The 20,018-nt window shown below is 36.6% G+C and overlaps 1 protein-coding gene across 1 annotated transcript in view; it reads left to right on the forward strand.

Annotated features, from left to right (window-relative positions):
* Nucleotides 1-20,018, forward strand: part of FBN2 (fibrillin 2) — a 275,257-nt gene that overhangs the window by 75,299 nt on the left and 179,940 nt on the right. The window contains exons 6-7 of the mRNA XM_010359875.2: nt 2,261-2,458; nt 19,520-19,645. Of these exons, the coding sequence (XP_010358177.1) occupies nt 2,261-2,458; nt 19,520-19,645 (324 nt within the window). The remainder of the gene's footprint in view (nt 1-2,260; nt 2,459-19,519; nt 19,646-20,018) is intronic.

Consider the following 20,018-nt stretch of genomic DNA (forward strand, 5'->3'; position numbering starts at 1 on the left):
CACCCGGTCGGACATAATTTTAAGGTGTAGTTAAGGGAATGAATCTACTGACAAGTTGGTTTATTTATAGATTTGGTTATGAGGGAGACTCTGCAGACTTTGTTCTGGGAATCCTAAAAGTGCATAGAATGTGAACATGGGTATTCGCACATCAATCTAAAAACAATATGTGTTTTTATATTTTTTTTGCAAAAAAAATAGGCTTTTCCCCACGTGTTCAGAACTTGATATAACTTATAATTAGGAATTTAATATTTGTTTAAAATGGCAAAATATTTATGTCTGATGGACAACAGGATAGATTTTAAAAGTTTGCAGCCTGACAATTTGCAGTATAGGAAGTGTGCGTATTTATAAGGTTGACATATCTTCACGTATACTCCAAAGATCTTTTTCAAAAATGAGACTTGCAGCCAGCACATCTGTTGTTCTTATGCAAGGGATTAAAATGAGCTATTTTTGTTGAAGTTCAGCTGCAGAGTAACAATGTTAAAATGGCTTGCCAAAAAATTACCTATTCTCGATTTTGTTTCTTTGTATTGAACTTTTAAACTGTTCTTTGCTTCTATCCGAGACAGCCTCATTCTTCTTGAAAGCAAATTGAAGTTTTTTTGTGGTTATAAGGTTTTGGTTGTTGTACTGCAGCATTTATATGGTATCTAAGGCTTCCTAGCTTAGCATTTTGAATGTTAAATTATATCCAAGTTTGATTTTCCTAGAAACAGCTTTTCATGAAAATTATACCAACAGTATTGACTCTTCCTTCTTTAAATGTCAGATAGTTTTGTTCTCACAAATCTCTGAATTAAATCTGTGTAGCTTTCCCCTTGGAGTAGAAAAATATCATTTGTGTTAGACCTTATCAAGAAGCCTGAGTGGTATTTTGTATTCCCAAGGATTAATAAACTGCATTGATACAATCCCTGCGTTTAAGGAAAAACACACAACTTTTTCACGTATTTCTGTTGTGTTTTATAGCAAATGAGAATAATTGCATTGGTCAGTCCTCAGAAAACTGACCTTTCTCTGATTTCTTGTCTCTCTCAAAACAGCAACAACAAAAAAGCTGAAATTTAAAATTATTTAGTTCGTGATTCCTTTCTGTTTTACCGATCATCCAAAATTTCACTGAAGTAAATCCTAGAAGAAAGGAGGATAGAGTAGAAATACCCAGTACTAACTTTCAAACTGCCTGCAATCTAAATCAGCCCCTCTGAAACTCCCAGGTGCATATTAATGCCCTGTCTTGTTAAAAATGCAGAACCCAGGTTAGTGGGTCAGGGGTAGGACTTGAGTCTGCATTTCTACCCAGTCCCAAAGTGATACTGATGCTGCTGGTCCATAGAAACCTTGAAAGGCAGGGATCTAAATTGACTTAATATTCATAGAAGAATTTGTCTATGTATCGCACATGCCATACATTTGCTAAGGCTTTTGTTATGACCGTAACAGAGTTGGACAATATACAATCACCTGCTAGAGAGGAGCGATCATATAATATTAACTTACCCGTAAAGAATGCATGACTATGTGCCTATTCATGAGGTCTTCCTAACTTCACTACTCGTAGAACTAAACTGACTGACACAGAAACAGAAATCAGATAGTTAGAACTGAATATTTATAGGCAGTTTAGACTGCCCAAATATATGTGATATGGAAGAAGCATATCTTTATTGATTCATTTTGATTTTCTAAATTCTTGTTCACCTCATCAGAAAAGAAAATCTCTGCTAAGTAAAGAGGAGTCATTAATGCTGATGCCTTCAGGGCCCAGGAAGGGAACATCAGTGAATGTACTGAGCTGGGACTTAGTGGGTGACTGGGGCTGTGGTGTCCTGGAGAAAACACACTTCATCCCACCAGTGCTGTGTGGCATGGCAGGTCTAGCATGATCAGAACTTCCAATTTTTCAAGAAAAGCCAGAAATACAAATTTCATGTGGAATTTCCCAAGTTTACAATGTTGGCTACTAATTTAAATTCTGTAAAAGTATTATTCAGGCCAAGAAGACACATCTGTATCCCAGACACAGCCCTGAGCCACCCATTTACAGTGTCTAGTGTGGAATACATTGAAATCTCTTAAGGTACTTCTCATGACTGGAAAATTATGAATTCTTAACATGAAACTCTCTAGCCTTTTGTCTTTGGACACTTTGGTCAGAAGAAATAGTCTCTGTTTTATGCATTTGGAGGCACTAGTATAAGATTAGTATATAATCATAAAACATGTCTTTCTTTCTTCTCTCACATTCCAGATTACAGGACAGGCCCGTGTTTCACTCAGGTCAACAACCAGATGTGCCAAGGGCAGCTGACAGGCATTGTCTGCACGAAGACTCTGTGCTGTGCCACCATTGGACGGGCGTGGGGCCATCCCTGTGAGATGTGTCCAGCCCAGCCTCAGCCCTGCCGGCGGGGTTTCATCCCCAACATCCGTACTGGAGCTTGCCAAGGTGAGTCAGCTGTCTGCCTGTGAACACCATCGCAGACATGCCACTTCTCTTTTTACTGGAGTTGGAGAATCTGGCACTGTGGATGGTAGCTTTTAACAGAGTATCGATTTCCAATAGTGGCCTCGTTAACAAGCCTGACCAGAGAAGGTTTGTCTTTTAGCCACCTAATAAATAATTGTTTCAACTCTTGATATTCATGGAGAAGAGAAAGAGATGAAGAATTGGGGGAAATGTAATAATACAGTGTAAAATATTTAATACAATCAGAGGATGAACCACTCTATTTTCATCTAGATGGCATGACTCCTCCCCGAACTATACACATGTAAATACCCAGGAAAAACCTATGTTTTCTCTCCTTGTCTCATTCAAGTTATGAGAACCTGAACCCAAGTAACAAGGAGAAGAAAACCACCTAATATTTGCCCTCTGTCATTATGAATAGTGTCTTCAAAGACAAAATGTGAACTCTGTCCATGATTGCAGTTATTACAGAGTTTGTAACCTGGATTGATCGTAATCTCTGGGTTTTGACACTCCCTAACTACGTTCATGACACTGATTTCTATATTAGGACCAGATCGGGGCCCTAAGGATGCTACCTTAGTAGACTACGATCCAAGTAGCCAAACATTGTTACCTATTTGCTGGTTAATTATTTTAATTAATTTTCAGCGGCCGCAATTCTTACCTTTTTCTAGCAACTTCTCTGATATCGTATGTCTTAAATCCATTTTTAGAGCTCGGAAATGGTCTCTCTAATGACTTCTCAAATGGCGGTTGCCTTCATATTGCATAGCAGTAAGATCACAGGAAAATATAAATGATTTTTGTATCATTCACAGAAATAATATTATTCATATTTGAGACTTGGAGAGTTAGGGTTATTTCCTATAATTAAAACATGTACAAACTTAGATCCAAAGTCTTTCAAATTGATGTTAGTAAGCTGTGTCACAAGTGAAGATGTTATCTATTGGGCCTATGCGAATCTTATGTTGTAGAAAGTCTGTCCAGTGTCCTAAATCTTAAATGAGAATTATAGCTTGGGGAGTGCATACGAAACTTTAGTTCATTGAATAATAAAATGTGAGTGTTCTGCATAACTTTGTACATGTGTCCCTGACAGCAGCATCCACAGAGTTTTGCTAGTGTTGTAGTTTTATAAAAGGTGTATTTTTTAAATAGTCTATTTGTAAAATTGTTTTGAATCAGAACTACGGAGATACCCAGGGGATGACTATATAACTCAAAAATTTACCAACTTTATATTTAATCACATATGAAAACTCACTTATGTAGGCTGTGGACTTAGAATAGTTCATTTTAGTGATGAACACAGTTCAGGCCTTAATGATGAAGATTGAGTCAAATGCCATTTTTAATGTGTTGTTTACTATGGATAGTAAAATTCTATCTTTTGGTATGAATATTAGACTGATTATATAGAGTTCCTGATAGTGCAACAATTTCTTCTATAGGAAGATATTCTATATTATATTCTATCTGTCTTTACTGTGCTCCATATAGTCTTTACTAAATCTTAATATGTAGATTACCATGTAATTTACATATTATAATCTATAGTGGATATAGATTATTACTAAAAATAAAATACTATATTGATTTGCTAGTTTAATAATGATTGGATTTACTGTAGTACTAATTTTTGTTTACTACGTTCTAACATACTAACTGATTTTCTTTGTTGTTTTTAATTCTCTTTTGGCTAGAATGTAAACTGTATGAGTGCAGAAATCTTTTTCACTTACTGATGTCTCAGACATCTAGAACAGTGCATAATATATAGTAGAAGCTCAGCAAGTACCTTTTGAATTAATAAATGACATTAAGATTGAAATACTTCAAAACCCACTATTTCAGAGAAAGAAACAGTTCAGGTTAAGAAAAGCCTTTAGCTTCAACCAAAACATTCCAAATTATTGACTTTCCTCATGTTCTGTATTTATACTTACGCTTTTTTACTTTCATACTTTGTCAGAGGCCTAGTGTTTTCCTAAACACAATTATAAAAAATGTGTCATCTGATCTCAAACTTTCTGAATGTCCTTTAGGCTGTAGTAATGTATGAAGGATTACTTATTTCATTTTGTTTATGCAGCAAAGATAAGTTTCAGGCTCCATTTGCCTAAAAATCTAAGGAATTAACACAGTAACAGGAACAAAATGAAATTTGCCACATGATTAAAATGTCTGGAAAAGCACGTTGAAAAATTCTGCTTTATTTCAAAATCGTGGCATAGTCAGAAAGTTCTCAATTAAATACTAATCTATAGTTCAGGCTATTTTAAGACATCTTACTGTGATTTCATTTTTTCCCTTTAAATTCCTAGACTGTTTCCTGAATACTTATGCCAAATTAATTTGGAAGAGATGGGGCATGAAAAAAGAACACATTAAAACATGGTACATATATGTCATTAAAATTAATAGTGATCTTTTTTATAGGATGATTGAAAAGTTTCATAGAGTTAAAAATAAATTTCAAGCATGTGGATAGCTGTAAATAGCTTAACACTAGCTCTAAATCATGGTTCTTTTGAAATTCCGAGGATAATGATACCCTGTAGCTGATGCAATTAGTTGTGAATGAAACATGCTCTTGTAATAAACAGGGTAGCCGTGGAAAATGAGGGACAACAGGAAATTAAGATAATACGTAAAGAATTAAGCTGCGAGAAAATCAGTAATTTTATTTTATTTATTTGTTTTTTCTTTATTTCTTTTTTTTTTTTTTCTTTATTTCTTATTAAAAAAAGAAAAGAATAGATGTGCAGAACGTGCAGGTTTGTTACAGGAGTATATGTGTGCCATGCTGGTTTGCCACACCTACTGACCCATCCTCTAAGTTCCCTCCCCACACCCCACAACAGGCCCTGGTGTGTGTTATTCCCCTCTCTGTGTCCACATGTGTTCAATGTTCAACTCCCACTTTTGAGTGAGAACATGTGGTGGTTGGTTTTCTGTTCCTGTGTTAGTTTCCAGAGGATGATGGCTTCCAGCTTCATCCATGTCCCAGCAAAGGACATGAAATCATCCTTTTTATGACTGCATCGTATTCCATGGTGTATATGTACCACATTTTCTTTATCCAGTCTATCATTGGTGGGCATTTGGGTTGGTTCCATGTCTTTTCTATTGTAAATAGTGCTGCAGTAAACATATGTGGGCATGTGTCTTTATAGTAGAATGATTTATAATTCACTGGGTATACACCCACTAATGGGATTGCTGGGTCAAATGGTATTTCTGGTTTAAGACCCTTGAGGAATCACCGTACTGTCTTCCACAATGGTTGAACTAATTTATATTTCCACCAACAGTGTAAAAGCATTCCTATTTCTCCACAGCCTCGCCAGCATCTTCTGTTTCCTGACTTTTTAATAATCATCATTCTGAACAGTGTGAGATGGTGTCTCATTGTGGTTTTGATTTGCATTTATCTGATGATCTGTGATGAACTTTTTTCATATGTTTGTTGGCCACATAAATGCCTTCTTTTGAGAAGTGTCTGTTCATATCCTTTGCCCACTTTTTGAGGAGGTTGTTTGTCTTTTTCTTGTAAATATGTTTAAGTTCCTTATAAATTCCAGATATTAGACCTTTGTCAGATGGGTAGATTGCAAAAATTTTCTCCCATTCTGTAGATTACCTGTTCACTCTCATCATAGTTACTTTTGCTGTGCAAAAGCTCTTTAGTCTAATTCAATCACATTTGTCACTTTTGGCTTTTGCTGCAATTGCTTTTGGCATTTTTGTCATGAAGTCTCTCCCCATGCCTATGTCCTGAATGGTATTACTTAGGTTTTCTTCTAGGTTTATTATGGTTTTGGATTGTACATTTAAGTCTTTAATCCATCTTGATTTTTGTATAAGGTGTAAGGAAGGAGTCCAGTTTCAGTTTTCTGCATATGGCTAGCCAGTTTTCTCAGCACCATTTACTAATTACTTTCCCCTATGCTTGTTTTTGTCAGGTTTGTTGAAGATCAGATGGTTCTAGGTGTGTAGTGTTATTTCTGAGGTCTCTATTCTGCTCCGTTGGTCTGTATGTCTGTTTTGGTTCCAGTACTATGCTGTTTTGGTTACTGTAGCTTTGTAGTATAGTTTGAAGTCAGGTAGCGTGATGCATCCAGCTTTGTTCTTTTTGCTTAGGATTGTCTTGGCTATACCGGGCCTTCTTTGATTTCATGTGAAATTTAAAGTAGTTTTTTTCTAATTCTGTGAAGAATGCCAATGGTAGTTCAATGGGAATAGCACTGAATCTATAAATTACTTTGGATAGTATGGCCATTTTCACAATATTGATTCTTCCTATCCATGAGGACTGAATGTTTTTCCATAGTTTGTGTCCTCTGTTATTTCCTTGAGCAGTGGTAATTGCTCCTTTGTAATTCTCCTTGAAGAGGCCTTTCACATCTCCCGTAAGTTGTATTCCTAGGTATTTTATTCTCTTTGTAGCAATTGTGAATGGGATTTCACTCATGATTTGGCTCTCTGTTTGTCTATTATTGGTGTATAGGAATGCTTATGATTTTTGCACGCCGATTTTGTATCCTGAGACAGTTTAAGGAGATTTGGGGCTGAGACAATGCAGTTTTCTAAATATACAATCATGTCATTTGCAAACAGATACAATTTGACTTCCTCTCTTCCTATTTGAATCTCCTTTCTTTCTTTCTCTTGCCTGATTGCCCTGGCCAGAACTTCCAACACTATGTTGAATAGGAGTGGTGAGAGAGGGGATCCTTGTCTTGTGCCAGTTTTCAAAGGGAATGCTTCTACCTTTTGCCCATTCACTATGATATTGGCTGTGGGTTTGCCATAACTAACTCTTACTATTTTGAGATATGTTCCATCAATACCTGGTTTATTGAGAGTTTTTAACATGAAGGGGTGTTGAATTTTATCGAAAGTCTTTTCTGCATCTATTAAGATAATCATGTGGTTTTTGTCTTTGGTTCTGTTTATGTGATGGATTACATTTATTGATTTGTGTATGTTGAACCATTGAACCAGCTTTGCATCATGAAGCTGACTTGATGGTGGTGGATAAGTTTTTTGATGTGCTGCTGGATTCAGTTTGCCAGTATTTTATTGAAGATTTTCACAATTTGTTGTTGTTGTGTTAGCAAGTTTGTTGTTATTGTTATTGTTGTTGTGTCTCTGCCAGGTTTTGGTATCAGGATGATTCTGGCTTCATAAAATGAGTTAGGGAGGAGTCCCTTATTTTCAATTGTTTGGAACAGTTTCAGAAGGAATGATACCAGCTCCTCTTTGTATTTCTTGGAGAATTCAGCTTGAATCCGTCTGGTCCTGAGCTTTTTTTGGTTGGGAGGCTATTAGTTACTGCCTCAATTTCAGAGCTTGTTAGTGGTGTATTCAGGGTTTCAACTTCTTCCTGGTTTAGTCTTGGTAGGGTGTATGCATCCAGGAATTTATTCATTTCTACTAGATTTTCTAGTTTATTTATCTAGAGATGTTTATAGTATTCTCTGATGGTAGTTTGTATTTCTTTGGGGTCAGTGATGATATCCCCTGTATCATTTTTTATTGTGTCTATTTGATTCTTCTCTCTTCTTCTTCTTTATTAGTCTAGTTAGCAGTCTATCAATTTCATTAATTTTTTTCAAAACACCAGCTCCTTTTTTTGGAAAGTTTTTCTTGTCTCTAACTCCTTCAATTCTTCTCTGATCTTAGTTATTTCTTGTCTTCTGCTAGCTTTTGGATTAGTTTGCTGTTGCCTCTCTAGCTCTTTTAATTGTGATGTTAGGGTGTCAGTTTGAGATCTTTCTAGCTTTCTGATGTAGGCATTTAGTAATATAAATTTTGTTCTTAACACTGCTTTAGCTGTGTCCCAGAGATTCTGATACGTTGTCTCTTTGTTCTCATTAGTTTCAAAGAACTTCTTGATTTCTGCCTTACTTTCAATATTTGCCCAGGAGTCATTCAGCAGCAGGTTGTTCAATTTTCATGAAATTGTGTGGTTTTGACTGAGTTTCTTAATCCTGAGTTCTAATTTGATTGCACTGTGGTCTGAGAGACTGTTTGTTATTATTTCAGTTCTTTTGCATTTGCTGAGGAGTGTTTTACTTCCAATTATGTAGCCAATTGTAGAATAAATGGCACTGAGAAGAATGTATATTCTGTTGATTTAGGGCAGAGTTCTGTAGGCATCTAGTAGGTCCACTTGATCCAGAGCTGAGTTCAAGTACTGAATGTTTTTGTTAATTTCTTGTCTCATTTATCTGTCTAATACTGATAGTGGGGTGTTAAAAGTCTCCCACTATTATTGTGTGGAAGTCTAAGTCTCTTTGTAGGCCTCTAATAACTTGTTTTATGAATCTGGGTGCTCTTGTATTGGGTGCGTGTATATTCAGAAGAGTTAGCTCTTTTTGTTGAATTGTTCTCTTTATCATTACGTAATGCCCTTTTTTGTCTTTTTTGATCTTTGCTGGTTTAAAATCTGTTTTGTCAGAGATCAGGATTGCAACCCCTGCATTTTTTTTTTGTTTTCCATTTGCTCGGTAAATATTCCTCCATCCCTTTATTTTGAGCCTGTGCGTGCCTTTGCATGTAAGATGGATTTCCTCAATACAGCACACCCACACCGATGGGTCTTGACAGCTTATCCAATTTGCCAATATGTGTCTTTTAATTGGGGCATTTAGCCCGTTTACATTTAAGGTTAGTATTGTCATGTTTGAATTTGATCCTGTTATCATAATGCTATTTGGTTATTTTGCACACTAGTTCATGCAGTTTCTTCACAGTGTCATTGGTCTTTATATTTTGGTGTGTTTTTGCAGCGTCTAGTCCTGGTTTTTCCTTTCCATATTTAGTGCTTCTTTCATGAGCTTTTGCGGAGCAGGCCTGGTGGTAACAAAATCCCTCAGCATTTGCTTTTCTGGAAAATATTTTATTTCTCCTTTTGCTAATGAAGCTTAGCTTGGCTGGATATGAAATTCTGTGTTGAAAATTCTTTTCTTGAAGAATGTTGAATATTGGCCCCCAATCTTTTCTGGCTTATAGAGTTTCTGCTGAGAGGCCCACTATTAGTCTGATGGGATTCCCTTTGTAGGTGACCTGGCCTTTCTCTCTGACTGCCCTTAACAGTTTTTCGTTCATTTCAACCTTGAAAAATCTGATATTATGTGTCTTGGGGTTGATCTTCTTATGGAGTATCTTAATGGTGTTCTCTGTATTTTCTGATTTGCATGTTGGCCTGTCTTACTAGGTTGGGGAAGTTCTTCTGGATAATATCCAGAAGTATGTTTTCCAGCTTAGTATGTTTTAGTATGTGTGAAGGATTCACACGCTTAGTATGTTTTTTCTGATGGGAGCCTCTGAGCGGCGCTACTTCTAGTCGGCCATCTTGGCCCCACATTTTATTTTAAACCCTTGTCATGCTAACATTCTGAACTTAAGCAGTTTCCATTCTCCCTGTCTCCTCCTGGTACTCCAGTCAGTCGTAGGTTCGGTCGTTTCATGAAGTCCCATGTTTCTTGGAGGCTTTGTTTATTCCTTTTCATTCTTTTTTCTCTATTCTTGTCTGCATATCTTATTTCTGTAAGGTGATCTGAAGACTCTGATATCCTTTCTTCTACTTGGTCGATTCGGCTGTTGATACTTGTGTATGCTTCATGAAAGTTCTCATGCTGTGTTTTTCAGCTCCCTTAGGTCGTTTATGTTCCTCTCGAAACTGGTTATTCTAGTTAGCAATTCCTCTCACCTTTTATCAAAGTTCTTAGCTTCTTTGCATTGGCTTAGAATATACTCCTTTGACTCATCATAGTTTTTTATTACCCATCTTGTGAAGCCTACTTCTGTCAATTTGCCCATCTGATCCTTGGTTCAGCTCTGCACCCTTGATGGAGACATGTTGCAGTCATTTGAAGGAGAAGAGGCACTCTGGCCTTTTGTGTTTTCAGCATTTTTTCTTTTCTTTTTTTTTTGAGACGGAGTCTTGCTCTGTCGTCGGGGCTGGTGTGCAGTGGCCGGATCTCAGCTCACTGCAAGCTCCGCCTCCCGGGTTTACGCCATTCTCCTGCCTCAGCCTCCCGATTAGCTGGGACTACAGGTGCACGCCACCTCGCCCGGCTAGTTTTTTGTATTTTTAGTGGAGACGGGGTTTCACCGTGTTAGTCAGGATGGTCTCGATCTCCTGACCTCGTGATCCGCCCGTCTCGGCCTCCCAAAGTGCTGGGATTACAGGCTTGATCCACCGCGCCCGGCCTAGCATTTTTTCATTGATTCTTTCTCGCCTTCGTGAGTTTGTCTAGTTTCCGTCTTTGCAGCTGCTGACCCTTGGATGGGGTTTTCATGGGGGCCTTTTTGTTGTTGATGATGCTGTTGTTGTCACTTTCTGCTTGTTTGTCTTTTTATCAGTAGTCAAGTCCCTCTTCTGTAGGGCTGCTGCAGTTTGTTGGGGGTTCACTTCAGGCTTTATTCATCTGATTTGCCCCCATGACTGGAGATGGCACTCAAGGAGGCTGGAGAGCCACAAAGATGGGTGCCTGCTCCCTCTGGGACCTCTGACCTCTAGGGGCACCAACCTGATGCCAGTAGGATCTCTTCTCTATAGAGTATCTGACAACCCCTTTTGGAGGATCTCACCCAGTTGGGTGGCACTGGAAGAAGGATCCGTTTAATGAAGCAGTTTGCCCTTTGGTGGAGAGAGTGTGTTTCACTGGGGAGAAACCCACTTGCCCGGGCTGTCCAGATTCCTCAGAACTTCCAGGAGGAGAGGCTAAATCTGCTGATCCGCAGACTGCAGCCACCCCTCCAGCTAGGGTCTCAGGCCCAGGGAGATCCAAATTCTGTTGCTGAGCCTCTGGCTGGAGTTATTGGAGATCCTGCAGGGAGGCTCCACCCACTGAGGAAGGATGGGTCAGGGTTAGACCTGAAGAGGCACTCTGGTCTCAGACTGCCACAGCCAGTGTGTTGGGCTGTGAGGACGAGTCTTGGGACCAAGCCATCCAGCCTCCCTGGCTCCAGCAGGGGAAAAGCACAGCTGGGAGCTATAGAAATGGGTGCAGCCCTTCCCCCTACCCAGGGAGCTTAGTGTGTTTAGCAGTTGCTTTTTTTTTTTTTTTTTTTTTTTTTTTTGCTGCCCCTCCCCCAAGGAGCTCAAAAGGCTTAGAGAGCAGACAGCAGCAGCTGGTGCTGGTTGCCACAACCCTGCCGGGAGCTCCACAGGCTTAAGCAGATTCCTGCTGGGAGGCTGTAATAAGCTGTACCTTCCCGGATTGAGACGGTAGGCCCCTGTGGCGTGGGTTTGCGAAGTGGGATCCTCCGATTCGTGGGTTGCACAGTTCCGTGGCAAAAACAGTTTCCCAGGCTGGGTAGCACACTCACTCATGGCCTCCCTTGGCTGCAGGGAGGGGGTTCCCCATCCCCGTGTGACTCTCAGGTGGGCCACCACACCACACTGCTCATCCTTCTCTCTGGATCACGCCAGCCTTCTAGTCATCTTTGATGAAAGAACCGGGTTACCTTGGTTGCCGCTGAAGGATTCACACGCTTAGTATGTTTTTTCTGATGGGAGCCTCTGAGCGGCGCTACTTCTAGTCGGCCATCTTGGCCCCACATTTTATTTTAAACCGTTGTCATGCTAACGTTCTGAACTTAAGCAGTGTCAGAAAAGTGTGCCCTCCTAGGATGCTGTGAAGGCAGTCATATCAATTCTTGATGGCTTTGATATTGAGAGCCATTTGAGTTTTAGCCCTTGTGTTTAATCCACATTTAATCTCCTACTTTCTTCCATTTTATACACTGAAGGACCAAAGTTAACTCATATAGGACTTAAAATTTAAGCTATCATAAAACGAGTGAATTAAAAATGTTAAAAGTGTCATTAAGCCCTTTTCCAATATTATTTATTTATGAACTTTAAATATATCACAAATTGCCATGTGCATGTGATGTGTAATTTTCTTACAAAGTTTCTTCTTTTTTTGTCTTTAGTCTCATGAACCTACCCTAATTAGGAGTGATATTTTGCTTAAGATTAGTACTTGGCTTTGGATCTTTTAGGTTTTCAAATGAACAGGGTGCTCCTGAAATTTTAAAAAAATATATTAAAATTAAACTGGCATAATTATTAATTTGTGATATTTAGGGATGAGGCTTTTAAACTACTTTAAATGCTTCAAAACTGAAGATATGGCAGAAGAAAATTGCTTGTCATCTCTTGCTTTATCATTGATAGTAGTAACATTGATGCCAAGCCCCTGCTCCATTCCAGGTAACATGAAATGCACAGGAATTCACATATTTGACACGGGCCCTAGCTAGGACACAGGATAAGGTCATGAATAAATAAATAGCAAGACAGACCCTAAATCGATTTCTGCAAAACAAATGCTGGTGTGTGTTCTTTTCGTATGGCGTTAGTGTACCAGAAACATAATTTCTTTAGTCTGACTGCATGTAAGAAGAGTAGAGGAGTTTAATCTCGGCTGAAATCAGGCACATGTTGCTAGCTCCTCAAATGTCGAATGAACAGAAGATGCCCTGAGTAGAAAGTTATTTCCAAGCCTTCTACATAGCCAGAGTAAAAAGGAAATTGGCTATTATCTGATTTATTTGATTAGAATAAATTATTAAAGATAGTTACAGCCAAAACAAATTCATCTTGGCTGCCTACATTAACCAAGTTAACGAGATCATTATAAAGTCTAACTTTAATTCATGCTGTATTAACACAAGCTATTCCTATACAATTAAAAAACTTTACTTAAAGCAAACTCAATTATAGAAACTCGTATTTAAAGGTAGCAGAATATTCACCTTCTTCTAACCCCACAAAAAACTAACATGAAAATGAATAATAAAGAACAACACATCATTCTAAAATAAAATCCTGTAACAAAAGCAGTGATGAGTATATGCAGCTGTTGGGAAGTCACTGGGACAGGGAGGGTTTTCTAAGCGTTTATTCTGAGTATCATAATCCTGAAAGGTGTTTGAAACTACTAAGAGCAGAGAGCTAAGGTTGTGGATGTTCTATTGGAGAGGAGGAGATGTTCCCATAATAGACAGATCTACTTCAGACCCTCACAGTAACAGAGGGTAATGGAAGGAGAAACTGTGGGGGCAAGCCATTTCTGAGTATTCTCCACCCGGTCTTCCAGCCCAGAGACACTCCTTGAGTGAAGTACAGGAGGGTGGAAGGACAAAGAGGAAGTATGGACCACTAGCATGCAATCTGTAAATATAAGTGTCACACCACAAACTGACAGTTGAAAATTGATGCTCAAGGGAAGAAAAAAGTTGGGGGAGGAGTTTGGTGACAAACTCAGGACTATGCCTTGTAGAAGTTTCAAACCAATGCATTTCCTTTGAGCCTTCCCCACTCTGCATTTCAGCAGGAAATGGCTGCATTGAGAGATGAATAATAAAGAGAAAGGCCTGCATATAAAAACTGAAAGAAAAAAAAAACCATAAGCAAAAGGCAGATATGAACATGCTTCAAAGAATTACTACCCAAATAAATGCAAAGTTTGTATACTTCTCTCTTATCTTAAGGAAATTAAAAACAATGATGGAACCATCAATGGTGGAACATCAATAGGGAGGCCAGAGTGGATGCCAAGAAGCCAGTTATAAAGTTTCTGCAGTAGTCCAGGTGCTATTTGATGGAGGCTGAGACTGGGTAGTAGCAAAGGAAAGATTTGAGATATTCTTGGAAAGTAAGCAGTTGTTGCTGATGAGGTGATATGACATAAGTGAGAGGAACATGCCAAGTTTCTCTCTTAGGCTTCTGATTTTAACAGCTGGAACATGATGGTAGCATTTGTTGAGATAAGATCGAGATAGGACCATGGTCTATTCTTATTACAATTTCAGGCTCCTGCAGATATCAAGTTACCAATATATACTTGTTTTGATGATCATTTTAACATTTGAATTTTGTGTATCATACATGAGTAGATATTCAGCCAGAATCAAGCCATATTAAATGATTGCCAGGACACCCCATATGTCTCAGATTCCAAATAGAAATAGACCTATTCTTTAGTTGTGCTGTCCTTAAAGTTAGACATTTGTTTTCATAGAAATAAAATATTATGTGTTAATATCTACAGAGTATATAAATAAGAATTTCTGTTTACTAATGGAAATAATAGGCATTGGGGACTCCAAATGTAGGGAGGCTGAGAGAAGGGATGAGGTCTGAAAAATTACTTATTGAGTACCTATTGAGTTTTCACTATTTGGATAATGGGTTGAGTAGAAGCCCAAACCTTACCATTATGCAATGTAGTCACTTAACAAACCCTCACTTGTATCCCTGAAACTATAAAAATTAAAAAGAAAAAACAAATTCAATGTAAAAAAATTAAAATTAGAAATGGATCTAATTTGGTAACAAGAAAAGTTAAAAAACACACTATGAAATATAGTAGTAATTTCTATGTCCCGCGGTTCCTACACATATAAATTAAATGAACCATTTTTATATGCCTGTAATACTGCATGCACATAGTTTCCATATTTGGACATGAACTAAAAATAATATATCATCTAATAATAATTTATGTAATAAAATAAGTTTAATTTTTTAGAACAAATTTACTTGGAGAATTTGGAGAATAAATGAGGTTATAAACTAGAATTATTTCTGCTTTGTTACATTGTTTTTAACCTTAATAGACATGGACTGATATAATTGCATAAAGTATAAGTTTCAAAATATGTAATTGTGTTCTATAAAATTGTTACATGTGATTTGGAATAATTCAAAATTTAAAGAAATAGTAAGTTTTTGCCTGAATCGAAGGAATAAACCAAGATACATCTGTACAGTCTGGTCACTGGAGAATTCATCAATCATTAGTAGTTGCTTGTGATAGGACTTTGCAGATGTAGAAATTCTTGCATAGTTTGAAGGCTTGAGGCTTGCTTTTTTATAAAGAGCATATCTAGTTCCAAATTGGTTATTTCTTGGTTATTTCTATATGATTTCTTTTACATTTTCTTTTTTATTTTAACTGCTAACTTGATCTAACTAAAAGAAGTTAATTCTACTAACTGCAGAGTCTAGGAGACTTCAGAAATAAGGGTTTTGTTCTCCTTCTAAAAAAAATACTTTTTAGGCAGTTACAAAATAAATCCTATGATGTTGGATTGTGTTTCTTTTTGAAAAATCACTGAATCTACTACAGTCTGTATGCAGCATACAATTTTATGAATAACATTAAGGTTTTATAGACTTGGTCTCATTTTTCAGCTTTTACCATGATATTTTTTCTCTGATGTATCTGCCAGGAGAACAAGCTTCTAGAGCTCTTTTATACCACACTGTAATGAGAATGGGAGTGTAGTACATTTAAAAATGAGGTTTAAGGCTGTGTGCAGTGGCTCACTCCCGTAATCCCAACACTTTGGGAGGCCAAGGCGGGTGGATCACCTGAGGTCAGGAGTTCGAGGCCAACCTGACCAACATGGGGAAACCCTGTCTGTACTATAAGTACAAAATTAGCTGGGTGAGGTGTCTCATGCCTGTAATCCCAGCTACAGGCAGGAAAATCACTTGAACTCAGGAGGTGGAGGTTGCAGTGAGCCGAGATCGTGCCATTGCACTCTAACCTGGGCAACAAGAGCAAATATAATAATAATGGCTCAAAAAGTAATACTAATAACAATAATAATGAGGTTTAAAATGTGCTGAATTAGAATGTGCAGTATATAGATTTCTTGCTATATATTGTATTCATAGTTGATGTTTTGTTTACATCATATATCCTTTAATAAGACACTGAAATCTACTTTAATTCAGTACAAAAATACTTTGGACTGTTGTAATTAGTTCAATAGATATAGCTAATAGGAGGAAGAAATAATTTGTAGGCTTGAATTCACTAATTTACACACTGAGATATACAGAACTTTTGAGCTTACCAGAAAATAATAGGGCAAATTGATATGTACTGACACAGAGATGTGTTCACGAAATATTTTATAATGAAGAAAAACAAGATGCAGAAAAACACACATACTGTGGTTTCATTCTTGTTAAATAAACAAACCACCATTCTGAATATGTGTGTGAATAAAAGTAAAAAGACAGAAGCAAATTTATATAAATGGTTATTTCTTTAATTTTCTGTTTTCTGTATCTTTAACATTTGTTGCAATGAGATATGTTATTTTGTAATTAAGTATATAGCATTAATAAATCTATTATGTAAGCTTGTAAGTTTGAATAGATTGTAACAAATTTGTGTAAATTTACATATTTTTATATACAGTGTTTATTATAAAAATCGACTGATTTTTTACTTGTATTTCCAAAAGCCAGGTTTTATAGTAATTGATTATCTCTATTGTTTGTTTTGTATTTTTTCATCATTATTTTATTGATTCCATTTACTTTGGGTTTAATTTGCTCTTCTTTTTAAAATATCTTAATATGGAAACTTAAATCACTGATTTAAGAAGTTTCTCTTTTTATACTATAAGCATTTTAATGCTATACATTTACCTCTAAGCACCATTTTAGCTGCGTCCTACAAATTTTGATATGGTATTTCTTCATTTTAAGTTAATTCAAAATATGTTCTAATTTTCCATGTGATTTCTTCTTTGACCCGTGCATTATTTCAAAGTATATTGCTTAGATTTCAGGTATTTGAGGTTGTTCCAGGTTTTTTCCTTTATTACCTTACAGTTTAACTCTGTTGTGTTTGGGGAACATATTTTGGATTATTTTAACTTTCTTTTACATTTAATGAACCTTTTACATGGCCTCAGAATATAGTCTTTCTTAATAAATATTCCGTGTGCACTTGATAAGAATGTGTGTTCTGCTTAAGTGAGGTAGCATTCTATAAATGTCAACTAGGACAAGTTGGTTGAAAGTAGGGTTCAAGTCTAATATATCCCTGATGATTTTCAGACTACTTATTCTTAGTTAAGAGAAGAATGTGGAAATTCCACATACTTGCAGGTTATTTATGTTTTCAATTTACCTGCTGAAATGACCCTTACTCCAGGTGTTTAATGCGTTATAATCATGCATAGACAGCGTTATCATATCTTCTTGATGAATTGACCCCTTTGTCATTATGCAATGTCCATTTTTATCCACACACAATATTACTTGTTGTGATGAGTACTACTTATAGTATTAACATAGCTATTCCAGATATTTTTTTGATTGAGTTCTTAACATATCTTTCTCATCCCTTTACTTTTTAAGATATCAAAGTAGTTTTCTTGTAGGCAACCTAAAATGGGTCTTGCTTTTTAAAAATCTGACAGTCAGACTTTTTAATGGGATTTTTCCTACCACTGACATCTCATACAGTTATCAATTTTATTGTGTTTAAATCTGTCATTTATTATCTCATGTCTGTCTCACCTATTCTTTGTTACTCTTTTTCTGTTTGCCTGACTCTTAGATTAATAGTGTATATTCTTGTATTGCAATTTATCTCCACAATTGGATTATTAACTATACTTCTGCTTATTTTTTTAGTGTTTATACTTATTTAACTTACTACATTCAAATAATATAATGCCACTTTACTTATAATGTAATAACTTTACAATGGTACCATTTATCTCTTCAATTTTTCATGTTATTGTTGTTATACTTTTTACTTCCATGTGTTATAACATCCAAAATACATTATTGTTGTTGTTGCTTGGAAAAATCAATTCTGTTAAGGTTAATTAAAAAATTAGAAAATATACTTTATCAACACATTGCCATTTCTACTGCTTTTCATCTTTTGTGTGTAGGTTAGAATTTTAATCTCACTTTTATTTTGCCTGAAGAACTTCCTTTTACATTTAAAGTCTGAAAATTCTTTATTAATGCTTCATGAATTTTATTATGTCAATACTAAGGATTTCTGTTCCTACGTGGATGAAATTAATAGGCAGTTTAAAGGATAGGATGATAATTTCAATGTCTAAAACTGAAATTTTAAATTTAGAGTAAGAGGACAACAATTCCAGTATAAGAGTGTTCAAGGAATATAAATAGACAACTTTCACATGAGGAAATAAAAAAGCTAATAAGCATAGGAGCTAGTAATTAGAGAAATGAAAAATAAAGTAATAATATTCCTGTACAATATTAGGCCAAAGAAAATTAGGATATTGGAGACCGGAAATAGGATATTACACACCTGTAATCCCAGCATTTTGGGAGGCCAAGGTGGGCAGATCATCTGAGGTCGGGAGTTCGAGACCAGCCTGACCAACATGGAGAAACCCCGTCTCTACTAAAAACACAAAATTAGCCAGGCATGATGGTACATGCCTGTATTCCCAGCTACTCAGGAAGGCTGTGGCAGGAGAATTGCTTGAACCCAGGAGGTGGAGGTAGCAGTGAGTCGAGATCGCACCACTGTACTCCAGTCTGGGCAATAAGAGCAAAACTCAGTCTAAAAAAAAAAAAAGAGAAAATTAAGATGTTGGATAGTAATATCATGTATTGGCAGGAAAGAAGAAATACAGGAGTCTTCATGAACAGTAGAGTTGTATAGACTGCTAGTGGTGTGAAGACTCCTGCAGGCACTCTGAAGGACCACTGAACACTATTCGTATTAGTTACATGTATACCCTATGATCTAGTAATTCTGCTCTGGGTCTACAGCAAAATGGTACAGAGTCTCCTTGAGTCCTCAAGGTCCATAGTCATTCAGCTCCACAAAAAAATGTAGTGGAGGCATTCACTGTACCATTCACTGAGGTTTTGAGAAGTTAAACTAAGTGCCCATGATCAGGAGAGGAAACATATTAAGAAGTGTTCTGCAGTCAACTGAAGGAACAGATTGTCCACATAACAGTATGGATGGATCTTAAAAACAAAATTCTAATTACGAAACAAACTAAGATATATAACTTGATACCATTTACATGAATTAAAACATATGCATACAAAGGTGTTTTACTTCTCTAACCCCACCTCTTGAGAAAAACTGAGTTTCTTAGAAGGAAGTTTATATAAAGTTTTTATAGTAAAAAAAAAGTATAGATATTCTGAAAACCAGTGTCATCTGTGTTCAAATTGTTTTCTTCTTGCAGATGTTGATGAATGCCAGGCTATCCCAGGGATATGCCAAGGAGGAAACTGTATCAATACAGTGGGCTCTTTTGAATGCAGATGCCCTGCTGGTCACAAGCAGAGCGAAACTACTCAGAAATGTGAAGGTGAGTCTCTCTACTTTGGGAAACATGCCTAATTGTTAACTTTAATGCAAGAAAAACGTGACTTCATTTGAAATTTTGAAGACTATTGGTCACAAATAAAATTCTTTATCTACTATGAAAGCATAAGTTTGACCCTAGAGTAGTTTTGTATTTGTGTATTACAGCCTTAGTGGGTTTGATTTGAAAAGAGTCAATGAGCATTTGCATCTCCTTTGTTATCTTAGTTGTGTTGCAGTGAGAATGGAAGTAATCCAACCATTTATGTTTCTCCTTAATAAAGTAGTTTTCCATTTCACTTATGAAGTTATATCAAAAATGAAAATTGAGATAGAGATAAGAAGTCCAAGTGAATACAGTATCATGTGTAAATGAT

The sequence above is a fragment of the Rhinopithecus roxellana genome, chromosome 3 (assembly GCF_007565055.1).
Source record: "Rhinopithecus roxellana isolate Shanxi Qingling chromosome 3, ASM756505v1, whole genome shotgun sequence".
Lineage (NCBI taxonomy): Eukaryota > Metazoa > Chordata > Mammalia > Primates > Cercopithecidae > Rhinopithecus > Rhinopithecus roxellana.